At 41.2% G+C, this 20452-nt stretch overlaps 1 protein-coding gene across 1 annotated transcript; it reads right to left on the bottom strand.

Moving 5' to 3' along the window:
* Positions 1–911: 911 nt before the first annotated feature.
* LTV1 (LTV1 ribosome biogenesis factor) lies at positions 912–13557 on the bottom strand. Its single transcript, XM_007948818.2, has 11 exons — positions 13489–13557; positions 13241–13372; positions 12058–12231; positions 8443–8530; positions 6945–7086; positions 6325–6586; positions 4134–4261; positions 2867–3006; positions 1534–1586; positions 1148–1348; positions 912–1022 (listed from the first exon to the last, which is right to left on the bottom strand). Exons 1-11 carry the CDS (start codon positions 13555–13557, stop codon positions 912–914), a joined length of 1500 nt encoding a protein of 499 aa, XP_007947009.1.
* Between the last annotated feature and the right edge of the window lie 6895 nt (positions 13558–20452).

The raw sequence follows: 20452 nt of genomic DNA, 5'->3' as shown, positions 1-20452 counted from the left end.
AACAACACCATTAATCATGAACAGGGGCCAATAACAACTTGTTTGCTGCAAAGAAGTCACAGTCTACCAAATAATTAACAACTGTGATGCCATCACTGCCTGAACCTTGAAAAAAGGAGTAAAGAAACTCACCAAAAACAGTGGCAACATTTTCAATTATGGATTTTCATCAAGAACAAGTAGCTCCAAGCATTAAATAATAGTCTAAAGATAATCTTTCTAGTTTAAGCTGAAGTAAATATTTCTGGTTTCAAGCTAGGTGCTCACTGAAGTCAATGAACTTTTCTTGATTATTTCTTCTATTGTTTCCTGCTTCCACTCTTCCACTGCTCTGAATCTCAAAGACAATCACCCAGTGATACAGTGGGAGATTCTAGTCCCAACAACATTAATATTTAGTTTTAGCATCCTTGTGAAACAGCTTTGTATACAGAAAGGGAGAACAGCTTCCTACCAGGGGAACCTTCCCAGCAAAACTCTTCTAACCATTCAGTAGGATAAACTCCAAATTCCAAACTGAGTCTAACTGGACCTCTTTGCAAGATACAGCAAGCAACCCTACTTAATTCCTAAAAAGGGGTGAAGAAGTTTCCAAAAATATTTGAGAACATCTGCAAAAAACAACTGAGACAAGCATGTAAATAAATTACGAATACACCAATTCCATTCAAGTCATTTATTTCAGGGCAATTCTAAGCTTATAGTATTAAAAAATATGACGATATTTACAATATGATTGACAGATTTGTTGGTATAAAAATAATTCAAATATTTTACTGTTATCGTTTTCAATGTTTACCAGTAGACCTGGCAGAGCAAACAGTTTTTTGTCTCTTTGAGGATCCTAATTCATCAACGACTATAAAGAGGAGCCCTTCATGGAAAAGTGCCTTGTTCTAAATGCTCCACTGTCATAGCTTTAAACCCTCAACATTCTTCTTCAAGTTCAGCAGCTCCTTTTCCTGCCTTCTTTTCTCCAGTTTGAAGGCTAATTTGTTAGCTTTCTTCTCCACTCGCCGTTCCTATATAAGAGCATACTCACGTTATTCAAATCTTCAAACAGACATAATTTTACAAAAGAAAGCCAACTCCCATGAATTCTTCCCACCAGCTCTTTCTAAATTATGCATCTGAGGAAAACATTCACCTTGCGCTCTTCTTTTATAGCTTGCTTTCTCGCTCTTTTATCTTCTTTGCTTTCATTTTTAGAACGAGGTTGGGTTGATACCTTAGGCAGGTCACTGCCATTAATCATCTGCATTTGTTCAACTTGCTTGGCTGTGAGTCCTTTGTTAAGTAAGACATTGAGAGGTATTCCTGTTTTAGAAGATATTTGGATTGGTTTGGGCTAAAATAAAGACAAAATGGTACTTGAGTTATTTCCCACTTCCATCAACAAAAGGTGCACTAATGACACATTGTTGTTGCTTCTCTAATTGGTGTTGCTAGCCACAAAGGGCTACTGTCAGAAAACACTCTGTACACATCTTTTCCTGCAGGGCAGTTCAGACAGCCCAGGACACTGGGACTCACCTTTGGTTGATCCTTGATAAGCTGTGGATGGTTGTATAAATTTGAGTATGTACCTAAAAAAACCAAAGCCATTATGTATAAGCATCATGCACAAATACACTTTCAGTTCAGCAAAACCTTACTAAGTTCCTACTATATTCCCAGCCTTGGGAATGCTGAATGAATGTGGTCCCTCGACATTGAAAGGTTTATAGCTGACAAGAAATAATGCTTATGCTAGAGCTATAGTCAATGACACAGGACAGAAAACTAACTTAAAGGAAAAAAAAATTCTTCAAAATTCAATTCATTTATGCTCAAAAGAGAAAGTATGGGGTTTTCAGAGTTTAAACTAATACTGGAGTCCCTCTAATGAAAGTCTTTAAATTATTTACAACTCAGAAATAAGAACATTATTCTTCTAAATTATTCTTCTAAATCATTCTTAAAGATTTCTTAAATGTAACTTCTATTAAAATATATGTACTTTTAAAGAAAGTTGATGTACTTATTCAATACTTTAAAATTACCATCATATATCCAGGCTTACTGGACCCACTGAGACTAGAGGAACCCACGAATCTATTGCCATGAGATAATTTTTAAACTCTGAACTGCAACTATCCCCTGAAGTCATCTTTAAGCCAAACAACAGGTTAGCTCAATTAGTAAAAAATGGTTGCCTTGAGCACTCGACTCTTTTACATCAAACTGACAACAGTAACTCTCTAAAGCATAGATGACAAGTTTAGGAGGCCATCAAGTCAGATCCAACTCATAGCGACCACTCCTTGGGTTTCCGAGGCAGTATCACTACGGAAGTAGATTGTGCAACCTTCTTTCTGAGGAGCGGCTGGTGGGTTTGAACCGCCAGCCTTCTGGTTAGCAGTCAAATGTCTTAGGCACTATGTCACCAGAGCTCCTTTAGGAGACGGTAGTCTAAGTTAATAATAGTGAAATAATTTGGGTAGAGATAGCAAGAATGACAACACAGTACAAACTATGTAACCACTGTCACTGACACATACATAAATTTTTTTATTGTTCTGCGTATGTATTTTAAATACATATACAAAATACCAAAAATAAAATACTGAAAGAAAAAAAAACACTATCACTCTTTTGGGAGCTCTGGTGGCATAGTGCCTAAGGCATTTGACTGCTAACCAGAAGGCTGGCAGTTCAAACCCACCAGCCACTCCTCAGAAGATTGGACAATCTACTTCTGTAGTGATACCTCCTCAGAAATCCAAGGAGGGGTCGCTATGAGTCAGATCTGACTTGACGGCAGTGAGTGTGGTTTTTTGGTTTGCTATCACACTTTTAATGGTAAAATGGACATTAAGATACTTACTACAAATGGATTCACAATCCCACTTCTCTTTGACTTCGTCAAGAACTACAGTAACAATTTCTTCCTCCTCAGACTCACTGAGCTCATTCATTAGCAGATCCTGGTCTTCAAAGGGTTCAAGAGCATCCAATTTTACACAACTTTTGGTTGAGTTTTTAAACGTCAAGATAGAAGAGGAGGAAAAAGAAATACTCATTATTATACTGTATGTAATTAAAACTGCACTGAAAAAGCTATGGGTGTTAACAACAGCATTTTTATAAACCCACATATGCTTGTGTCCTTGTTGGTCACTTCCTATTAAACTCAGCTTAACCCAGCCTGGCCTCTCCCCTTCATTGGGTTTTGGGCACTGATTCTGCTGACACGTGGGAAAAATCTATCTGTACCTTTGCAAGGGTATAATATATCCAATAAGAAGGTGGCTTTCCAAAGAAAACACATCCTTTTGTTAAAGCCTTGATAGCATAAGCCCATCTACCTCGCCAAAGCACTCAATTATTGTTGTTATGTGCCGTCGAGTCAGCCCCGACTCACAGCGACCCCTCCTTGGGTTTCCGAGGCAGTATCACTACGGAAGTAAGATTGCCCAACCTTCCTTCTGAGGAGTGGCTGGTGGATTTGAACCACCAGCCTTCTAGTTAGCAGTCAAGAGCACTCAATAGTTCATTCAAAATATGTAGCTCCTTGGCCTGCTGTGGGACCTACATATTATAGTGATCACATGACATTAAGACCTTTATGGAAGATTTATACACACATCAGTTTCTCTCAGGAAACAGTCACCTTGATGCAGATGCTGATCTGCCGGGGAACTGACTGGTAAGCTCTGGAGAGACAAACTCCTACATTTCTATAACCATACATATTTACTTCTCAGAACACCTGACATTTCAGGGGAAAAAACAGGAACAGATACACTGACAAGCTGGAGCAATTCTTCAGCCGATTAACAGTAATAAAGTATAAGGGTAGTTCCACATTATTCTCCAATGTGTGTGCAGACTTCCCACTGACCTCAGTTATGCCACCATGCCTCTTCTGGGGTCAGTTATAGAGCAAGCGGTTCTCAGTAGGCTCCCACCCAGTGTCCTACTCAGCTTCAGAATGCACTGAAATGTGCGCAAAAGAGATGAACTCCACAAGTTTATGGAAAAGGTACTATTTCTGAGATATGGATTCTAACGAGGTGATTCTTTCAGAATTCAGCTGTACTATTACAGTCCTTACATGACAGAAACCATCTAAACAAGGAGAAGTCACATACTTTTCTGCCTTTTCTTTATAGTAGTCGTTCAAGACTTCCTGCAACCGACTGCTGTCTACCTGAAGGGAGCCTTCCAGTTCAGCATGATCCAGAGCACCAATCTCATCATCGTCATATTGCTCATAAAACTGAATGTAAAGAGAAAAGATACCATGAAAAATAAATGTACTCATTAAGCCTACGACACCTACCTGTTGCTTTAGTATTAGTTTTACTCCTACATGAGATTTAAGCACCCTCAGATACCAGGTTGCGGCACCATGACAAAAGGCCTGGTATCCTCCTTCCGTTAAGATTACAGCTGCTGGAAGCTCCAGGGAGTGCAGCTCCATGCTGAAATCAGGGCTGTTAGCTGGGTAAGCCTTGTCTGAAACATCTGGGGTTACCAGAGTCAGAAGGGACGTGACGGCAACGGCTTTATGGGTTAGCGTAAGATCACCACTATCTTCAAATATTAGAAGGGATTTAACACTGTAACAATACCATAGTTTTCACATATAAAGCACCCACACACAAGATGCACATGGGAATAATTACGTGCTAGGGGGTCAAGGGGCTTACAAAACAAAACCAAAAAAACACTGTGTAACACTTATGTGATTTGTTTAAAAACACAGTATGCTGAAGAAATTTTGCCCAGCACTGTAGAAATATTTAGCCTGAAAATGGGCTTTCATTTAAACATGAAAAGGAAAGGCAGCTATTTACCTCAGAGAACAAAATGTTAGGCACAGATCTTTACCTCAGCAGAACATTTTTGCATAATCAAATTCTTTTGGTTACACAAACTAGAAAATGATGTAACTGAACAGCCTCCTGCTGTTAATGCACAGGTTTAATTCTTGTTTAAATGTTTAATGTTAATTCAAATACTGCTAACACCAAAAGGCTTACAAAAGAGTAAACAGGGGGTGATGCAGCTTCCAAAGAGGTTATTTGCAGTTCGCCTATCTCTTTGAAAGAATAAGTAAATAAATAAATAGATCCTTAATGAAAAGATAGCAATTAGAATCTTAATCTTGGATTCACCATGAAGGAAACCATTCATTCACCATTTATTGAACAGTCTGAACTCCTACTATGTGCCAGAAACATTTTACGGAGATTATCAGTGAGCAAACCACATAAAAATCCCTGCTCTTGGCAGTTTATGTTCTAATTAGAAACAAACGTATAGGGAATAAACTTAATGAACAAGCATTAGATACTATGTTTGAAGGTGTTAAGAACCATAAAAGGGAATAAAAAAGGCTTACAGGCCATGAGAATCTGTATAAACAGAGAGACTATAGAATAGAACGTGGCCTCTGGAACTGGTCTGCTACAAATGAACCAAATCCAAGTACACTACAGTTCAGCCGTTTTAAGCATCTTAAACTCTATTTCCTTTCTGCTCTCCAGCTATGAGAAACCAAAGAGTGGAATTTTGTGAATGCTCAGGCAGATGCAGTAGGAAAATAGCACAATCTTAAGGACTGTGGTCAGAAGCAGGGCTCTGACTTGGTTTGACGCAGTTCAGTCATGGCCGATGCAGTGAAATCTTACCAGATCCACATCTGTAGCATGTGGGTGCACCGGAATGATAACCGGCACGGGAAAAATTACGGGCAAAGCTCTGGAGGAGAAGACATGGAAGAGGCACAGTGAGCCCTTTCAGAAGCCTGATGCAGGAAGCTGGATCACTGCCAGGACTGTGGAGAGGGAGACACATTCAAAGCAGCATGGTCACAGCCATTTCTGAGCCAGGCGCAGCTGTTTCCGAGTCTGCCTGTCAAGAGATTTGGTTGCTATGCCAACATGCACGCTACCCTTGTTTTCTAAGTGAGAGATTAAGTTTCTAGCAGGATGTTACCCCATCATTTTTCCCATTCCAGTGTTCAATCGGTATACCCACATTTTACAAATTTGGGTCAGTTCCAGTTTTGCTTCCCTGGACATGACTGAACTGGGAAGAACTGCTTTGAAGCCCTGATCTGAAGAGGTTCAGAATCAAAATATCAGAACTCTAAAAGTCAGGATGTTTGGGTAGCCAACTCTTTTGACCTATACATGTCCTTTCCAGAATTAAAGTAAAGGTAGTTTTATGGCAAGACAGGCTGTTCCAATACTGGAAGTTTTAGCTTTCAGTCCTAAGCACACATCAAAACATACTAGGAACCAGTATCTAAAGGTCCCTATTTTGGTACTTTACCTTCTCAAATCTCTCATCATGTAGGGTCAGCTGTTCATTTCTCCTCATGACTGAGGAAGTCATGGAATACTCTGTGAAGCGACTCTTTGTTTCCTCTTCGCAGAACAAGTGGTTCTCTAGAGCTCCCTGAGGTTGGCCTGGGGCAGACAGACCATCTTCATCTGACAGTGGACCTTCAGAGTCATAGTCCTCACTGTCACTACCACTTTCCTTCTCATCATCCACATCTTCCCACTCACTGCCATCTTCAGTCTCAGATTCACTGAAGTTATGAAGAGAAATAAATTGTTAAAACCACCAAAACCACCAAAACAAAACAAACACCAGATAAACATTATACAAGTAAAATTGAAAGGTACTGCAAAAGGTTGTTTAGGCAAGAATAGCAAGACTGTTTAGCCAATATGAACAGTAGGAAAAGCAGTGAACTAGCAATCAGGAGATAGGACTTTAGCCCCAGCTCTCAACGGCTTATAACAGTCCTGAGTCTTAATTTTCTACTCTAAAATACAGAAGTCAGATGAAACGTTTCTGAAGATCTCTTCCAGCTGTAAAATTCTATGATTAACATTTCAAAAAAAGAAGTTAGGTCAGCCTGCTTCTGAACAAATCATACATACTATTTATCTGTTCTCCCTTCCTCTCCTGTTGGCTTGTTGGCCTGAAGAATAAAATCATCTTCAAGCAGATTATCTGGATTGTCAAAGTCAAAATCATCATCAAGAGCTGCAACAATGTCAGGATCAAAATCCAGCCTAGGGCCTAAACAGAAAACAAATATTGAGTAGCAATTCCCAAAAGAACATGATCTATTAAATGCAAGATTCTATCTATTGGGATAAAAGAATGATTAAGAACTTTGAGAAGTTCAGTCTAGTGGAGGAATAGCTACAGAGATGGATTAACTGTAATGCAAATAAAAAAGAGAAAAATACTTCCCTCTTTCAATACCCACTGATAAACATTACTGACCTGCAGTACCTCAGTAAGTCCCTTTAGCAAACTTCAAAGCTTTCAACTGCAGGAAGAAACTAGGCTTTAACTGCCCCTGTTAGAAGTGACTCAAATGAAATACGTGCAGACTGTTAAAACTTCCATCTTATTTCAGATGATGAGATTTTAATAAATCCCAGTTGTTATTCCATCTATAAAAATATTATAGAATCCAAGAAAACTTTCCTCTCAAGTTCAGACTCATCATCTGACCTGGCTCCTGAGTCCCTTCTTAACATGGCCACTGCTTAACTCCCTAGCCTCATTTCTTATGAGTCCTACCCCTACCCTTCCTTGTAGGCATGCTAAAATGTGAGGTTTCCTATATTCATGTCCTCTTACTTTTGCAGTTTCCTGTCTGAAATAGCCTTTCCTCCCACACCACCCTCCTTCCACTTACCAAACTTCTGCTTAAGAGATCAATACAGACATCACTTCCTCTTGAAAGCCTTGTCCTATTCCAAGGCTGGGGTGGCCCTCACAGGCCCAGTACTTATCCATCTGCACCGTCATCACAGTTTCCCTCTTACTGTCTACTTTCCCCAACTAATGGCAAATTCCCTGAGGTCAGGGACTATACTTGATTCTTTTTTTAACCCAAGAGCCTGCTACACAGTGGCAGTTCAATACCCTGTAGGATGAATTAATGTTACGTGGCAAGTATCAGTCGATAATTAAGGCAATTTAGGAGAAAATATCAAACATCACTTCTGTAAACTTTTGTGTTAGCTCTAAAATACCATGTTGACATCATAAAAATAAATAAATAAATTACGGCAATTTTTCAGTCTATCTGGTAATGCAGACTTCCATAAAATTCTTCTACACTCGTGGGAAAAATTGTGAAAGCTAACAGATTAGGCATTTTCAAGACTGACCTGTAAGTATATAAGGTTAATTCACTATCATTTCCTTTGTGAGGTTAGGTGAAGGTTAAAATTCCCCTAATAGATGGCCAAAAATAATTTTCCCACTTTCCTTTCCAAACAAAAACTCTCAAGACCAAGACTCTGGCTGCAATAACACAAAAAGAGTCATCCCACTTGATTAGGAGCTGAAAAGTTTTTCATTGTTACCTTGTTGTTTTTTCCACTTGAAAAGTTAAAAAGAAATTATTATGCACACCTGAAACAGGAGCTGCTTTGTTTAACAATCCAACATCTTCCTCAAACTCTGATGCAAACACTGATGAAGGCAACTTAATTCCTGTGCTCTTGAGAAAGAAATCACACAGCAGTTAGATTTAGAAACATTTCTGAATTACTGTGCTGGGTTTAACAGTATCCCCCTCCATCCCCCAAATTTAAGTCTACCCGGAGCCTCAGAACATGATCTGATTTGGAAACAGGGTCTCTGCAGATTAACTAGGATGTTGTCATGTTGAAGTATGGTTGGTCCCTTGTTCAATGACGGGTTTAAGAAGGCCAAGTAAAGACACAGGGAGCAAATGTGACTTGAACATGGAGGAGACAGGGACTGGAGTGATGCATGTGTTACAAGGCAAGGAACGCCAAGGATTCCCACTGACTGCCAGAAGCTAAGAGACAGGCATATAACAGATTCTCCCTGAGCAGCAAGAAGGAACCAACTCTACTGACAGACTGGACTTCTGGCTTCGAGAGTTGAGAGAGAATGAGTTTACCGTTTTAAGCCTTCCAGTCTGTGGGAATCTGTTATGGCAGTTTTAAGACACTAATACTACTTTATTCTGCATTCTCTCACTTGAACTCCAGGTACGTATTTCAAACAAGTATATCTGATCTTTACCTCAAAAGCAACCTCCCCCTAATACTTCACAAAGCTCTTTCCAATGTATCATTCCATTTAATCCTTATAATCCTGGGGACTAACAATCTATTTCTGTGACAGGACAAAAGCTAAGAAAGGTTAAATGGCTATCTGGCTTGAAAATAGTCATTAAGTGAGGTTCCAGATTCAAATCAAGGTCTTGTGACTCCACTATCCTGAAGTTGAAATTTCAAAACAATTTTTTTCCCTCTTAAACCAGCATCTTCATTTTCTTGGTTGCTCTAACAGCCAAGAAAACCTTAACACCTGGGTAGTTTTAAGAACAGAAATATATTATCTCAAAGTTCTAGAGGCTGAGATTCCAAGGTCGGAGTGTCTGCCATGTTGATCCTTCTGAGGCCTTGAGAATCTGTTACATGTCTCTCTTCTAAGCTTCTGGTAGCTTCACGTACTCTGCGACTTGTAGCTGCAGCATTGCAATGGCAACCTTCTTCTGTCCCCCATCTCTTCTCTTTTCTAAGGACGCTAGTTACACAGGACTAGGGCCAACCCCACTGCAGCAAGACCTCATGTTAACCTAACTGACCTTCAAAGATCCTACTTCAAACAAGGTCACATTCACAAGTATAAAACCAAAAGAAACCAAACTCACTGCCATCATACAGGAATAATATTTTTTTGGAAGATACAAAACAAAACCCAAACCCACTGCCACTGAGTCAAGGCCAACTCACAGTGACCCTATAGGATGAAGTAGAGTCTTTACAGAAGCAGACTGCCCCATCTTTCTCCTGTGGAGCAGATGGGTGGGTTCAAACTGCCAGCCTTTGGGTTAGCAGCTGAATGCTTTTACTGCTGTGTCACCTGAGCTCCTTACTATATCAATCAGTTATCTGAAGTCCTAGCAAACACAAAACTCAACACACTGCCATCAAGTCGGATCTGACTCATAGCAACCCCTCCCTGGGTTTCTGAGGTGGTATCAATACAGAAGTAGATTGCCCAACCATCCTCCTGAGGAGTGGCTGGTGGGTTTGAACCACAAGCCTTCTGGTTAGCAGTCAAATGCCTTAGGCATTATGCCACCAGAGCTCCATAAATTATTTGCTCCCCATTCCTCATGCCTCTTTGAACTCTTGCATATACTGACTTCACTCCATTCCTTCAGGCACTACCCTCGTGGTGGGTAACAAAGACAGGCTACTGCACCAGCTGCTCAGCTACTCGCCATCATCTAATCCAACCTGCACACCATTGCCAGATCCAGCTTCTTTAGTGTTTTTATCATGTGACTTTCCAAAATTTAAAATAGTCCTTGATATTGTACCCCATATTTAAACTCCTGAATTTGAAGGCCTTGTATGCTCCAGGTCTATTCTCCATATCCAAAGCTCTTGTTGCTCAACACATAACCTCCATGCAAACCAAGTCCAGTTCCTCACTGTCATGTAATACAACAAAATAATTTACCGAGAGTCTATGTGCTACACACTGTGCAGGCACTGGGATCCACAATTCTACCCCCACGGCCTTCTTCCTTCCACTGAGATGTTCCTTATCCCCTCTGTGAGTGCCCACCCCTTTGCTTTCGCTGTGATTATATAACCTTGGAATTCGGGGTTAAAAAAAGGGATGTTAGTTTGTTCAGTGAATTTACCTTTGCAAATATTTTTCAAACAATGAAAAATAGCCAATGAAGCATACACATGACTAGAGCTCAAATAATTATTTTTACCCAAAATGAATTAAAGAATTAAAAGCTAGCAGTCTGCACTGGTGCATACAAGCAAGCCAGAAGACGCTTCTGACTTTATGAAAACTTTTCTCCCTAAGGAAGACAAAGCAGTTGAGACACTGCAAGCCCTTCTCCTCCCTGCCTTTCTTCTCATGGGTCTTAGAAATGAACCAGTAAGAGATAAGTACCTTACTACTGATGTCACGCCTTAGGGAAGGAGTAGAGAGAAGTTAGTCCTAAGACGACAGGAGAGCAGTAATGGTGTCTGGAGCACTACAAGAGGACTAAGACCCAGCTAGTAAATGGAGCAGCTGTGCTTGTCCTTACATCTTTCTTTGCAATGACACCCTGAAACTTAAGCAAGCTTAATCTTAACGCTAAGACTCTCCTTAAGGAACAAGCTATGGACTAGAGAAATTATTATCACATCTTCCCAAGGGGAAGACTACCTAGACCCTGACAGCACTGGAGGAGAAGGGAAGGGGAAACTGGTACCCTTTTTCTCTCTTCCCTACTGAGCCATGCACCCAGCTGTAGAGAATTTAAATAGGCTATCTTTAAGTATATGAAGCACAGAAGCCATCTGTAACAAGTATTGTGTGTAACATTAATTTCCCACAAGAAATAAAAAATGAGATGGTAACAGAGGCACGCAACACGGGCATGATAATATAGACAGGGAGACAAACAGACCTTAAATTAGTCACGCTAATTTCCGATAAACATGTGCTCTCATCTGTACTTAAAAGAATTAAAATGGACTATTTTTGTTGAGAACAACAGGTATTTCATTACAATTCATTTCATCCATTTTCCCTCATGGTTAGCCTGCAGCTTTTACACAGGTGTTATTGAAGAGCTGAACATTCTGCAAAGGTTAAATTCCACTCTAGAACAGAGTTTATGATAATGAAACAGTGTAAATGGCTTTAGCAGCTTTCCTTCTATTAAAATAGGCTGCCTATATAACCATATCTATTAATCTAATGTTCTAAAGCTGTCAAAAGGCTTTTATTTTTGACAACTGACACCAGAGAACAGATGGCCTTCTCTTTCCCGATGGCACATGCACACATGTACATTTTAAGTGGCGCCATGGCTGAGCTCTGTACTATTCATGCTGTCACCGTTTCTGGCCCCCATACACACACACACACACACACACACACCAAACTCAGTTATCTTGATTTAAAAATGATAGGCTTTTCCCTCCCTCTCCCAATATACCATCCACTTCAATTACTGCAATGCCTTACTGGAATCACTACAGTTTCTTCTTTCTCCTCTCTCCTGTTGTTTGCACTGATGCTGCCTGTTGGAATAAGCTCTGAAGGCCCAGACGGTTCTTTCAGGTGCTGCAGGTAGTCATAGTCATCATCAAAGAACACGCCATACTTCCTCTGCTCTGCTCGCCTCTCTTCATCATTGACCTTGGGCAATAAGCCAACTGGAATTAGAACCCTTCCCAAAGATAAGGTATAGAACAATTACAATGAGAGCAGCACACGAAAACAATAGTTGACAGCTATGAGGAAAAGAATTCTTGACAAACTTAAATACAAAGCTTCTAAACCAGAAGTGGCCCAACTCGTCAGTAAGGTGCTACATAAAATTACAACAGCATGAAAACAATTCCTTCTTCTATTAAATACTGCTGTGCAATGACTCAAGCTGAGAAAAACATCCATGCAAATACCCATTTCATTTTCTTGTGTGATTGTATTGGTGCATGAGAAAAAAAGATTAGGGGGCCCTGAAGGATAAGCACAATTTGTGTTTATATGCAAAGAAACTTAGCAAAGTGCAACACAAACAGGCTTTAGAGAAAACCATTAAGCATGGCCAATATCTCCCAACACATTATGCTCAACGAGAATACTCTGCAACTAATAATAATCAAATCAACCTTTTCAAGGTTCCCTGGCATTTTCAAAAACTAACCCATGAGTCCAGGCACTTTCTATTTCATGAGATAAATGAGCAGGTGGCAAAATGAAGTCTGTGATTATGAATGGTGGGATGTTAGGACAGACGGACAGTGAGAATATGATTATGCCCTAAATAAGAGGACATCCTCATCACTGTAGCTGGTCACTTGGTAAATATTTACCATTACTTTACAAGATCTGCTCACTTAAACTGGTCCAATGCCGTGCTGAGAATGTGCATCTGGAGTGGAAAGGCTGATTCTGAGCAGAGGGTTGAACCACAATGAACCAGTTCGAAGCCCTGATTTAATCTTGTCAAACAAAGATGCTTCATCCTCCCAAACAAAAATAAACACGTCTGACGTAGAAAAAGTACATTTATTAAAAACGAAGTCTTATCTTGTTTCCCCAAAGATCACAGTTACATGAGAACAGAAGCTAACGATCATTTATTAACAACTGCGATTAGTCCTCTTCGCGTCCGATGTGCTGAGTAACAAACAGGACCTACTTTCTGTGCAGGCAGCAGCACCCTCTGAGGTGCCGTCTCATCCGCCGCCAAAGGATCTCGCTGGCTGCGGTGGACCAGGTGAAAAGACACAGCTTTCTTCTTCTCTATAAAGGGCTTCTTCTTTCTGTGAGGCTTCAAGAGAACAGAATTAATACAAGTCATGAAAACAACAAAAGTGAAACGTATCGTACTCCACAAAGGCATCTTCAATAAGTTATGTGAATGATCAACAAATGGTTAAAACCTACACTCGTAAGGCAAGCTGCATCATTATACTTTCTACAGAAAATAGCTTTGCGCTTCTCCTCCTCCAACATTTACTGAGAGTCCACTCTGCAGACCTTGGTATGCACACTGGGAATGCAGCAGTGGGCAAGCCACACAGTCTCTGTTTTCAGAGACAACAGAAAGCAAATAAACAAAGGAATGACTTCCAGGGAAGAAAAAGAAACACAGCGAGGTGATGCATCAATGGCTCTAGGGAAGGGCCCTGACAGGTTGAACCAGAACCACCACCAGCCTGCCACAAGAAAACTGGGGCAGACAGCAGGGTGAACACTTCATGTACAAACTACTAAACACCACCACGAAAGAAACAGTTAACGTCAAACGAGACTCGTGACCCGCACCTACACTCTTACTTCGTTATTCAATCTTGGGTTCAACTTTAGACCCATCCAAAAGTGCTCTTCCCTTTCCCCAGAGCAAGGAGACAGACATCTGTCCTCCAACTCCTGGACTCCATGAAGCACAGCGTGGCACGTTTGTGTCCTGTATCACAGGTGTTTGGTCAACCGAACGCATGCAGCGCTGAAGGCCCCACGGGGAAAGAGGACACTCGCTTCACTCCTTTCCCCAAGGAGCCTCGGCATGTGAGAGCCAACCTGCAAAGTGTTAGCCGGGTGGTGAAAGCGAACCACACCAGGACACCTTGCCGCAGCGCGGCGTCCCCGCACCTCCGGACAGGTAGGCGTCCTCCCTGTCCCAGGCCGCAGAAGCCACTACGACTAGCGGGGCCAGTCTGGTCTCTTCAGGAACAAGGCACCAAGACAACGAAGGCTTGCTTACCATGCTGTGGCTGCGCGAAAAGACCCCAAGAACTGCAGCGACGACGCTCTTGTAGACCCAGTCACGGATAACGCGGGTTCGCGGGAAAGTTTTTAGGCCCGGCCACACGTGAAACCCCAACTCGCCGGCCAGCACCGTCACGCCCCAGACCGTGGATACGAACCAATCACTGAAGAGTTGGTGCGTAGTGACCGGAAGTTACGCACGGCTCTCTCGGCTGCTACGATCGCGAGAAGGTCTTGGGAGGCGGTGCTATTCCGGTTCCCAGCCCGGGGGCGGGGGCGGGACTCTTGCAGATCAGAATTAACCCTCACGGGGAAGGGAGTCGCTAACACCTTTCCGGCGTTGAGGCGCAAAACGGGTTATTGTTCTTGGGAGAACTTGCTTTTATAGCGCCCTCTACCGAGAACAGAGGACGCATTTAGCATCCCTCTTGACAACTGCATTCCTTGCCTATTTCTAACCATAACAGAACAAAACCGTGTGACGGAAGGAAGGTGGCCACCCTCGCAGGTCGCTGACGTTTCAGGTTCCTCCGCTCTGGGCGGGCGCGCGGTCGGTTGCCTTAGCAACGGAAGATCCCGAAGCCTTGATGTTCCAGGTTGCGCCAGACTTCATCAACTTTTTCTTTTCCACCCTTGAATGGACGGCGTTCAAATGTCCAGTTAACAAACCCTCGACATGACCGTTACAGTCAATGGAACTAGTAAAATATACTCAGAATCCTTAATTTATCAGGTGAAAACTGATGTTTATTCTATCCAAGTCGTTCCTCCAATGAGTTCAAGTGGCTTAAGCAAATAGTGTATAATCACACCTTCTTCGGAAGATTGCAGGCAGGCGTTAACAAATTTCTAGCTCTTGCGCAAAAGGGTCGTGAATGCCTTCAAAGTTTTACCAGTAGGCCTCTTCTCAAATGTGCAATTCCCCTTTGCAGTTTCTGGCATCTTCTCAATGTCTGTATTACCTTGGCTTGAATCTGATTTCTTGAGTGCTGCTTCCATGGGTTTTGATTGTGGACCCACACTAAACATCATTAACCACTCAGTATTTTATCCATTTATTGTGTCCTAAATGTTACCACTGTAGATATTTATAAAAATGTCTTCTTCTATTAGAATAAAACGGATAGAAGCAATTTAGGTTAAATATACAGGACTTGTCATGGGATATTGCTTTGAAACACAGATATGATACCTAACACAACACTCCTATGTGCCAGGCGTTCATTATTACTATTTGTTATCTAGAGTTAAACTCCATGATGGCGAATTTTGTTTTGTTTTTATTTTAATCTGTTGAATTTACTGCTGTAACTATACTAAGGGTCTAGAGTAATAGTACATATACTCAGTAATATTGGTTTAAATAAATTAATATTCTGGCACTTTATTGCTTCCTTGTCACACACGATGTGAGAGAGGAGCTCTTCATCATCTTATATATGATAAGCCTGAGGCATAAGAAAATGGAGAAAATAAAGGCTTTAACCCTGTAGGTTTGGGGCATAATAAAAACAATCAAATATAGAACAAAACACCCTCCTCAAAAAAAGAAAAACCCCAAAACCTGAAGCATAAGAACGTTAATAACTTTCTCTAGGTTACACAGCTAGTAAATCACAAAACCAAAACCACTGCCATGGTTAATCCCAAATCATGGCAACCCTATAGGACAGAGTAGAACTGCTGCGTAGGGTTTCAAAGACTACAGATCTTTTTTTTTTTAATTTTTATTGTGATTTGGGTGAAAGTTTATAGAGCAAATTCATTTTCCATACAGCAGTTCACATACACATTGTCTCATGACATTGACTATAATTTTCCACAATGCAACAGCTCCCCTTCCACTTCCTCCCGATAGTTACCTCTTCCCTGTGTCCTTCCCTCCATGCCCTCCTGCTGCCTGAGCTGTCTCCCTGTGCATACACAGCCCTTCTATTCTCCCATAATTGATCTCTCCAAGGAGTATATCTACCTAATGTAAATGTTCAGCTCATATGCCTGTCTTTTATTTGTCTGGAAGCCACAGGAGTGGGTTCAATGTCAGACCTGAAGGGTAGCGAGGGGCCATGGTCTCAGGGGTTCCACCAGGCTCTAAAGACTATAGATCTTTACAGAGGCAAACTGCCTCATCTTTCTCCTGCAGAGCAGCCCTCTGACATTTCGGTTAGCAGGCACATGCTTTAGCCACTGTGCCACCAGACTCTAAGTAAAAGACAAAGACAGGATTTAAACCTAAGGAATCTAACTAGAGCCAGGGGCCAGCATAATTGTTATTATTGTTGTTGGGGGCTGCCGAATCAGCTCCAACTCATAGTGACCCCACGTACGACAGAACCGAATGCTGCCCAGTCCTGTGCCATCCTCACAATCCTTCCTGTACTTGAGCCCCTTGTTGCAGCCACTGTGTCAATTCTTCTTGTTGAAGGTCTTCCCCTTTTTCAGTGACCTTCCACTTTACCAAGCATGATATCCTTCTCTAGGGAACAGGCCCTTCTGACCACATGACCAAGGTAGATGAGGTGAAGTCTGGCCATTCTCCCTTCCAAGGAGAATTCTGGCTGCACTTCCTCCAGGACATATTTGTTTGTTCTTCTGGAAGTCCATGGTACATTCAATATTCTTCAGCAACACCACAACTCAAAAGCATCAACTCTTCTTCAGTCTTCCTTATTCATTGTCCAGCTTTCACATGCATATGAGGCAACTGAAAATACCATTGCTTGGTTTACACACCTTAGTCTTCAAAGTGACATCTTTGCTTCTTGACACTTTAAAGAGGTCTTTTGCAGCACATTTACCCAACGCAACATAACTGATTTCTTGATTGCTGCTTCCATGGGTGTTGACTGTGAACCCACAATCAACATCTTTAATGATGTCAGTATTTTCTCCATTTATTATGATGTTGCTTATTGGTCCAGTTGTGAGGATTTTCAATTTGATTATGTTGAGATGTAATCCATACTGTAGACTCTAGTCTTTGATCTTCATCAGTAAGGGCGTCAGGTCCTATTCACTTTCAGCAAGCAAGGTTCTGTCATCTGTATATCGCAGGTTATTAATGAGTCTTTCTCCAGTCTTGATACCATGTTCCTCTTCATATAATCCAGCTTCTCCTATTATTTGCTCAGCATACAGATTAAATAACTATGGGGAAAGGATACAACCTTGATGCACACCCTTCCTGATTTTTAAACATGCAGTATCTCCTTGCTCTGAACAACAGCTTCTTGATCTATGTACAAGTTCCTCATGAGCAAAATTAAGTATTTTGGAATTCCCATTCTTCTCAATGTTATCCATTTGTTATGATGCCCATAGTCAAACACTGTTACATAGGTAATAAGACACATGTAAACATCTTTCTAGTATTCTTTGCTTTCAGCTAAGATCTATTCAACATCTGCAATTATATCGCTCATTGCACATCCTCTTCTGAATCCAGCTTGCATTTCTGGAAGTTCTCTGCTATATACTGCTGCAACCATTTTTGAATTATCTTCAGCATGATAAGGGCTCAATAATAATTGCACTATTTAAACCACATTCCATATACTTAAGGTCTCTGGGTAGTGTGAACAGTTAACACTCCACTCCACTAATAACCTAAATATTGGTGGTTTAGACTCATGCAGTGGCACCACGGAAAGAAGGCCTGGAAATGTGCTTGCATTAAGATTATAGTCAAGAAAACCCTATGGAGCAGTTCTACTCTGTAACACATGGAGTCACCATGAGTTATAATAAACTCTATGGTGACAGTTTTGGGTTTTTACATATATTTACACATTAAATCCTTACTATAATCCTTATGAAAGGATTTAATAAGATATGCTATTATATTATCTTTTTTTTTAGAGATCAGAAATTGAGGAACAGAAAGTTAAGTGGTTTTGCCCATGGGCACAAAGCAGTAAGTGATAAAAACAAAATGTGAACTCAGTGCTGTCCCTCACTCACACCCTTACCATTGCACTATATGTCATTTCAAAGAGTCAGTTCATACCATGAGCTTACATGTGCCAGAAAGAGTTCTGAGTGATATACATAGGGAGCTCTGGTGGTGCAGTGGTTAAGGCATTTGGCTGATACCCACCAGCCACTCAACAGGAGATAGATTAAACAGTTTGCTTCCATAAAGATTTACAACCTTGGAAACCCAATGGAGGTTGCTATCAGTTGGAATAATTTCACAATTTGAAGAGAAATGGCGTGGCATTCATCATCACAAAGGCTGTTTCAAGATCTCTCCTGAAATACAATGCTGTCAGTGATAGGATAATATCCATATGCCTACAAGAAAGACCAGTTAATACTACTATTATTCAAATTTATGCACCAACCACCAAAGCCAAAGATGAGGAAATGGAAGATTTTTATCAACTTCTGCAGTCCGCAATTGACTGAACATGGAATCAAGATGTGTTAATTATCACTGGTGACTGGAATGCAAAAGTTGGAAACAAGAATCACCTGTAGTTGGAAAATTTGCCTTGGTGACAGAAATAACAGTGGAGATTGCATGATAGAATTTTGCAAGACCACTGACTTATTCATTGCAAATACTTTTTTTCAACAACACAATCGGTGGCTGTACATGTGGACTTTGGCAGATGGAGTACACAGGAATCAGATTGACTACATCCGTGGCACGAGGTGATGGAGAAGCTCAGTATCTCTAGCCAAAACAAGGCCAGGAGCTGATTGTGGAACAGACAGACCATCAACTGCTCATATGCAAGTTCAATGTGAAGTTGAAGACAATTAAAACAAGTCCACCAGAGTCAAGATATGACCTTGATTTTATCCCTCCTGAATTTAGAGAACATCTAAAGACTATATTTGATATATTGAACACCAATGACTGAAAACAGAAAGAGGTCGTTAAAAAGATGAGAAAAGAAGAAAAGACCAAATGGATCTCAGAAGAGATCCTGAAACTTGCTCTTGAGTGAAAAGTAGCTAAAGCAAATGGAACAAATGACAAGATTAAAGAGCTGAACAGAAGATTTCAAAGAGCAGGTTGAGCAGACAAAGCCAACTACTATAATGGAATGTTCAAAGACCTGGAGTTGGAGAGCCAGAATGGATAAATATGCTTGGCATTTCTCAGGCTGAAAGAACTGGGGAAAAATTAAGCCTCGAGTTGCAATATTGAAAGATTCTATGGGAAAAATATTGAATGATGCAGGAAGCATCAAAAGAAGATGGAAGGAATACACAGTCACTGTACCAAAAAGAACTGGTCAATGCTCATCCATTTCAGGAGGTGGCATATGTTCAAGAACTAAGGAAGAAGTGGAAGCTGCACTGAAGGAACTGGCAAAGAACAAGGCTCCAAGAATTGGCAGAATACCCATGGAGATGTTTCAACAAACAGATGCCCCATTGGAGGCACTCACTCAGTTATACCAAGAGATTTCGAAGGCAGCTACCTGGCCAACTGACTGGAAAAGATCCATATCTGTACAAAGAAAGGTGATCCCGAGGAGTTCTGGCAGAATAGGCAGAAAGACTGCACTTCAACAAAAAAAGGGGAACCAACTAACACAGGCACAGAAGATAATCCTGGAGCCCTGAGCTTTGAAGGGAAGGATATAGAAGTGGACTAAACTCCAACTAGCAGAAGAATTTGCATGAAAACACCAAAAAAAAGAGACATATGGAGCTGTGGTCTGGCAGCGATCCTGATGGCACAGACAGCTTGGATATTGTCAAGTGGTGTTAGGACCTAAAAATTAACCTAAAAATTGGCCCTGCTAGCCAGGGGCTGCATGGAGGACTGTACTGGTGGCTGGTGAATAAAAGGGGAAGCAGTAAAGACAAAGATGGGCTGAGCTGTGGACTTTTGCCTGTCTGGAGGGCACAGCCATTTTGAATGTTTACAAGTGGTTTGACCATTTTGGATAGTTTAAGCAACAGTGTTCTCCCAGATTCCAGGGACTTAAGAATAGGCTCCACTTGCCAGGAACTGCAAGGACATTCCAGATGCCAATGTCTGGAAAGGTGCGCTATTCCCCTTGTTACTCTTATAACCTACACCCTCTTGGTGAACAGAGAGAGACGGCCATCCCTCACTCCCACCCACCTTCTGGGCCGGCAGGAATTTCATGCCAGTCTGTGTGTTCAGTTGGAGCCT

This window comes from Orycteropus afer, unplaced genomic scaffold (genome assembly GCF_000298275.1).
Source record: "Orycteropus afer afer isolate SDZICR_OR568_19922 unplaced genomic scaffold, OryAfe1.0 scaffold00226, whole genome shotgun sequence".
NCBI classification, from domain to species: Eukaryota; Metazoa; Chordata; class Mammalia; order Tubulidentata; family Orycteropodidae; genus Orycteropus; species Orycteropus afer.
The sequence above is the reverse complement of the archived record's forward strand: the minus strand, read 5'-3'. Positions and strand labels throughout refer to the sequence as shown.

Excerpts from the sequence above, each read along its gene's own strand:
- LTV1 (XM_007948818.2), bottom strand. The coding sequence starts at position 13,557 with ATGTTGGAGGAGGAGAAGCGCAAAGCTATTTTCTGTAGAAAGTATAAT. Across the intron at positions 13,373-13,488 it reads ATGCAGCTTGCCTTACGAGT|CCTCACAGAAAGAAGAAGCC; the intron begins GTAGGTTTTAAC and ends GTTCTCTTGAAG. Across the intron at positions 6,587-6,944 it reads GAAGGGAGAACAGATAAATA|TGAATCTGAGACTGAAGATG; the intron begins GTATGTATGATT and ends TCATAACTTCAG.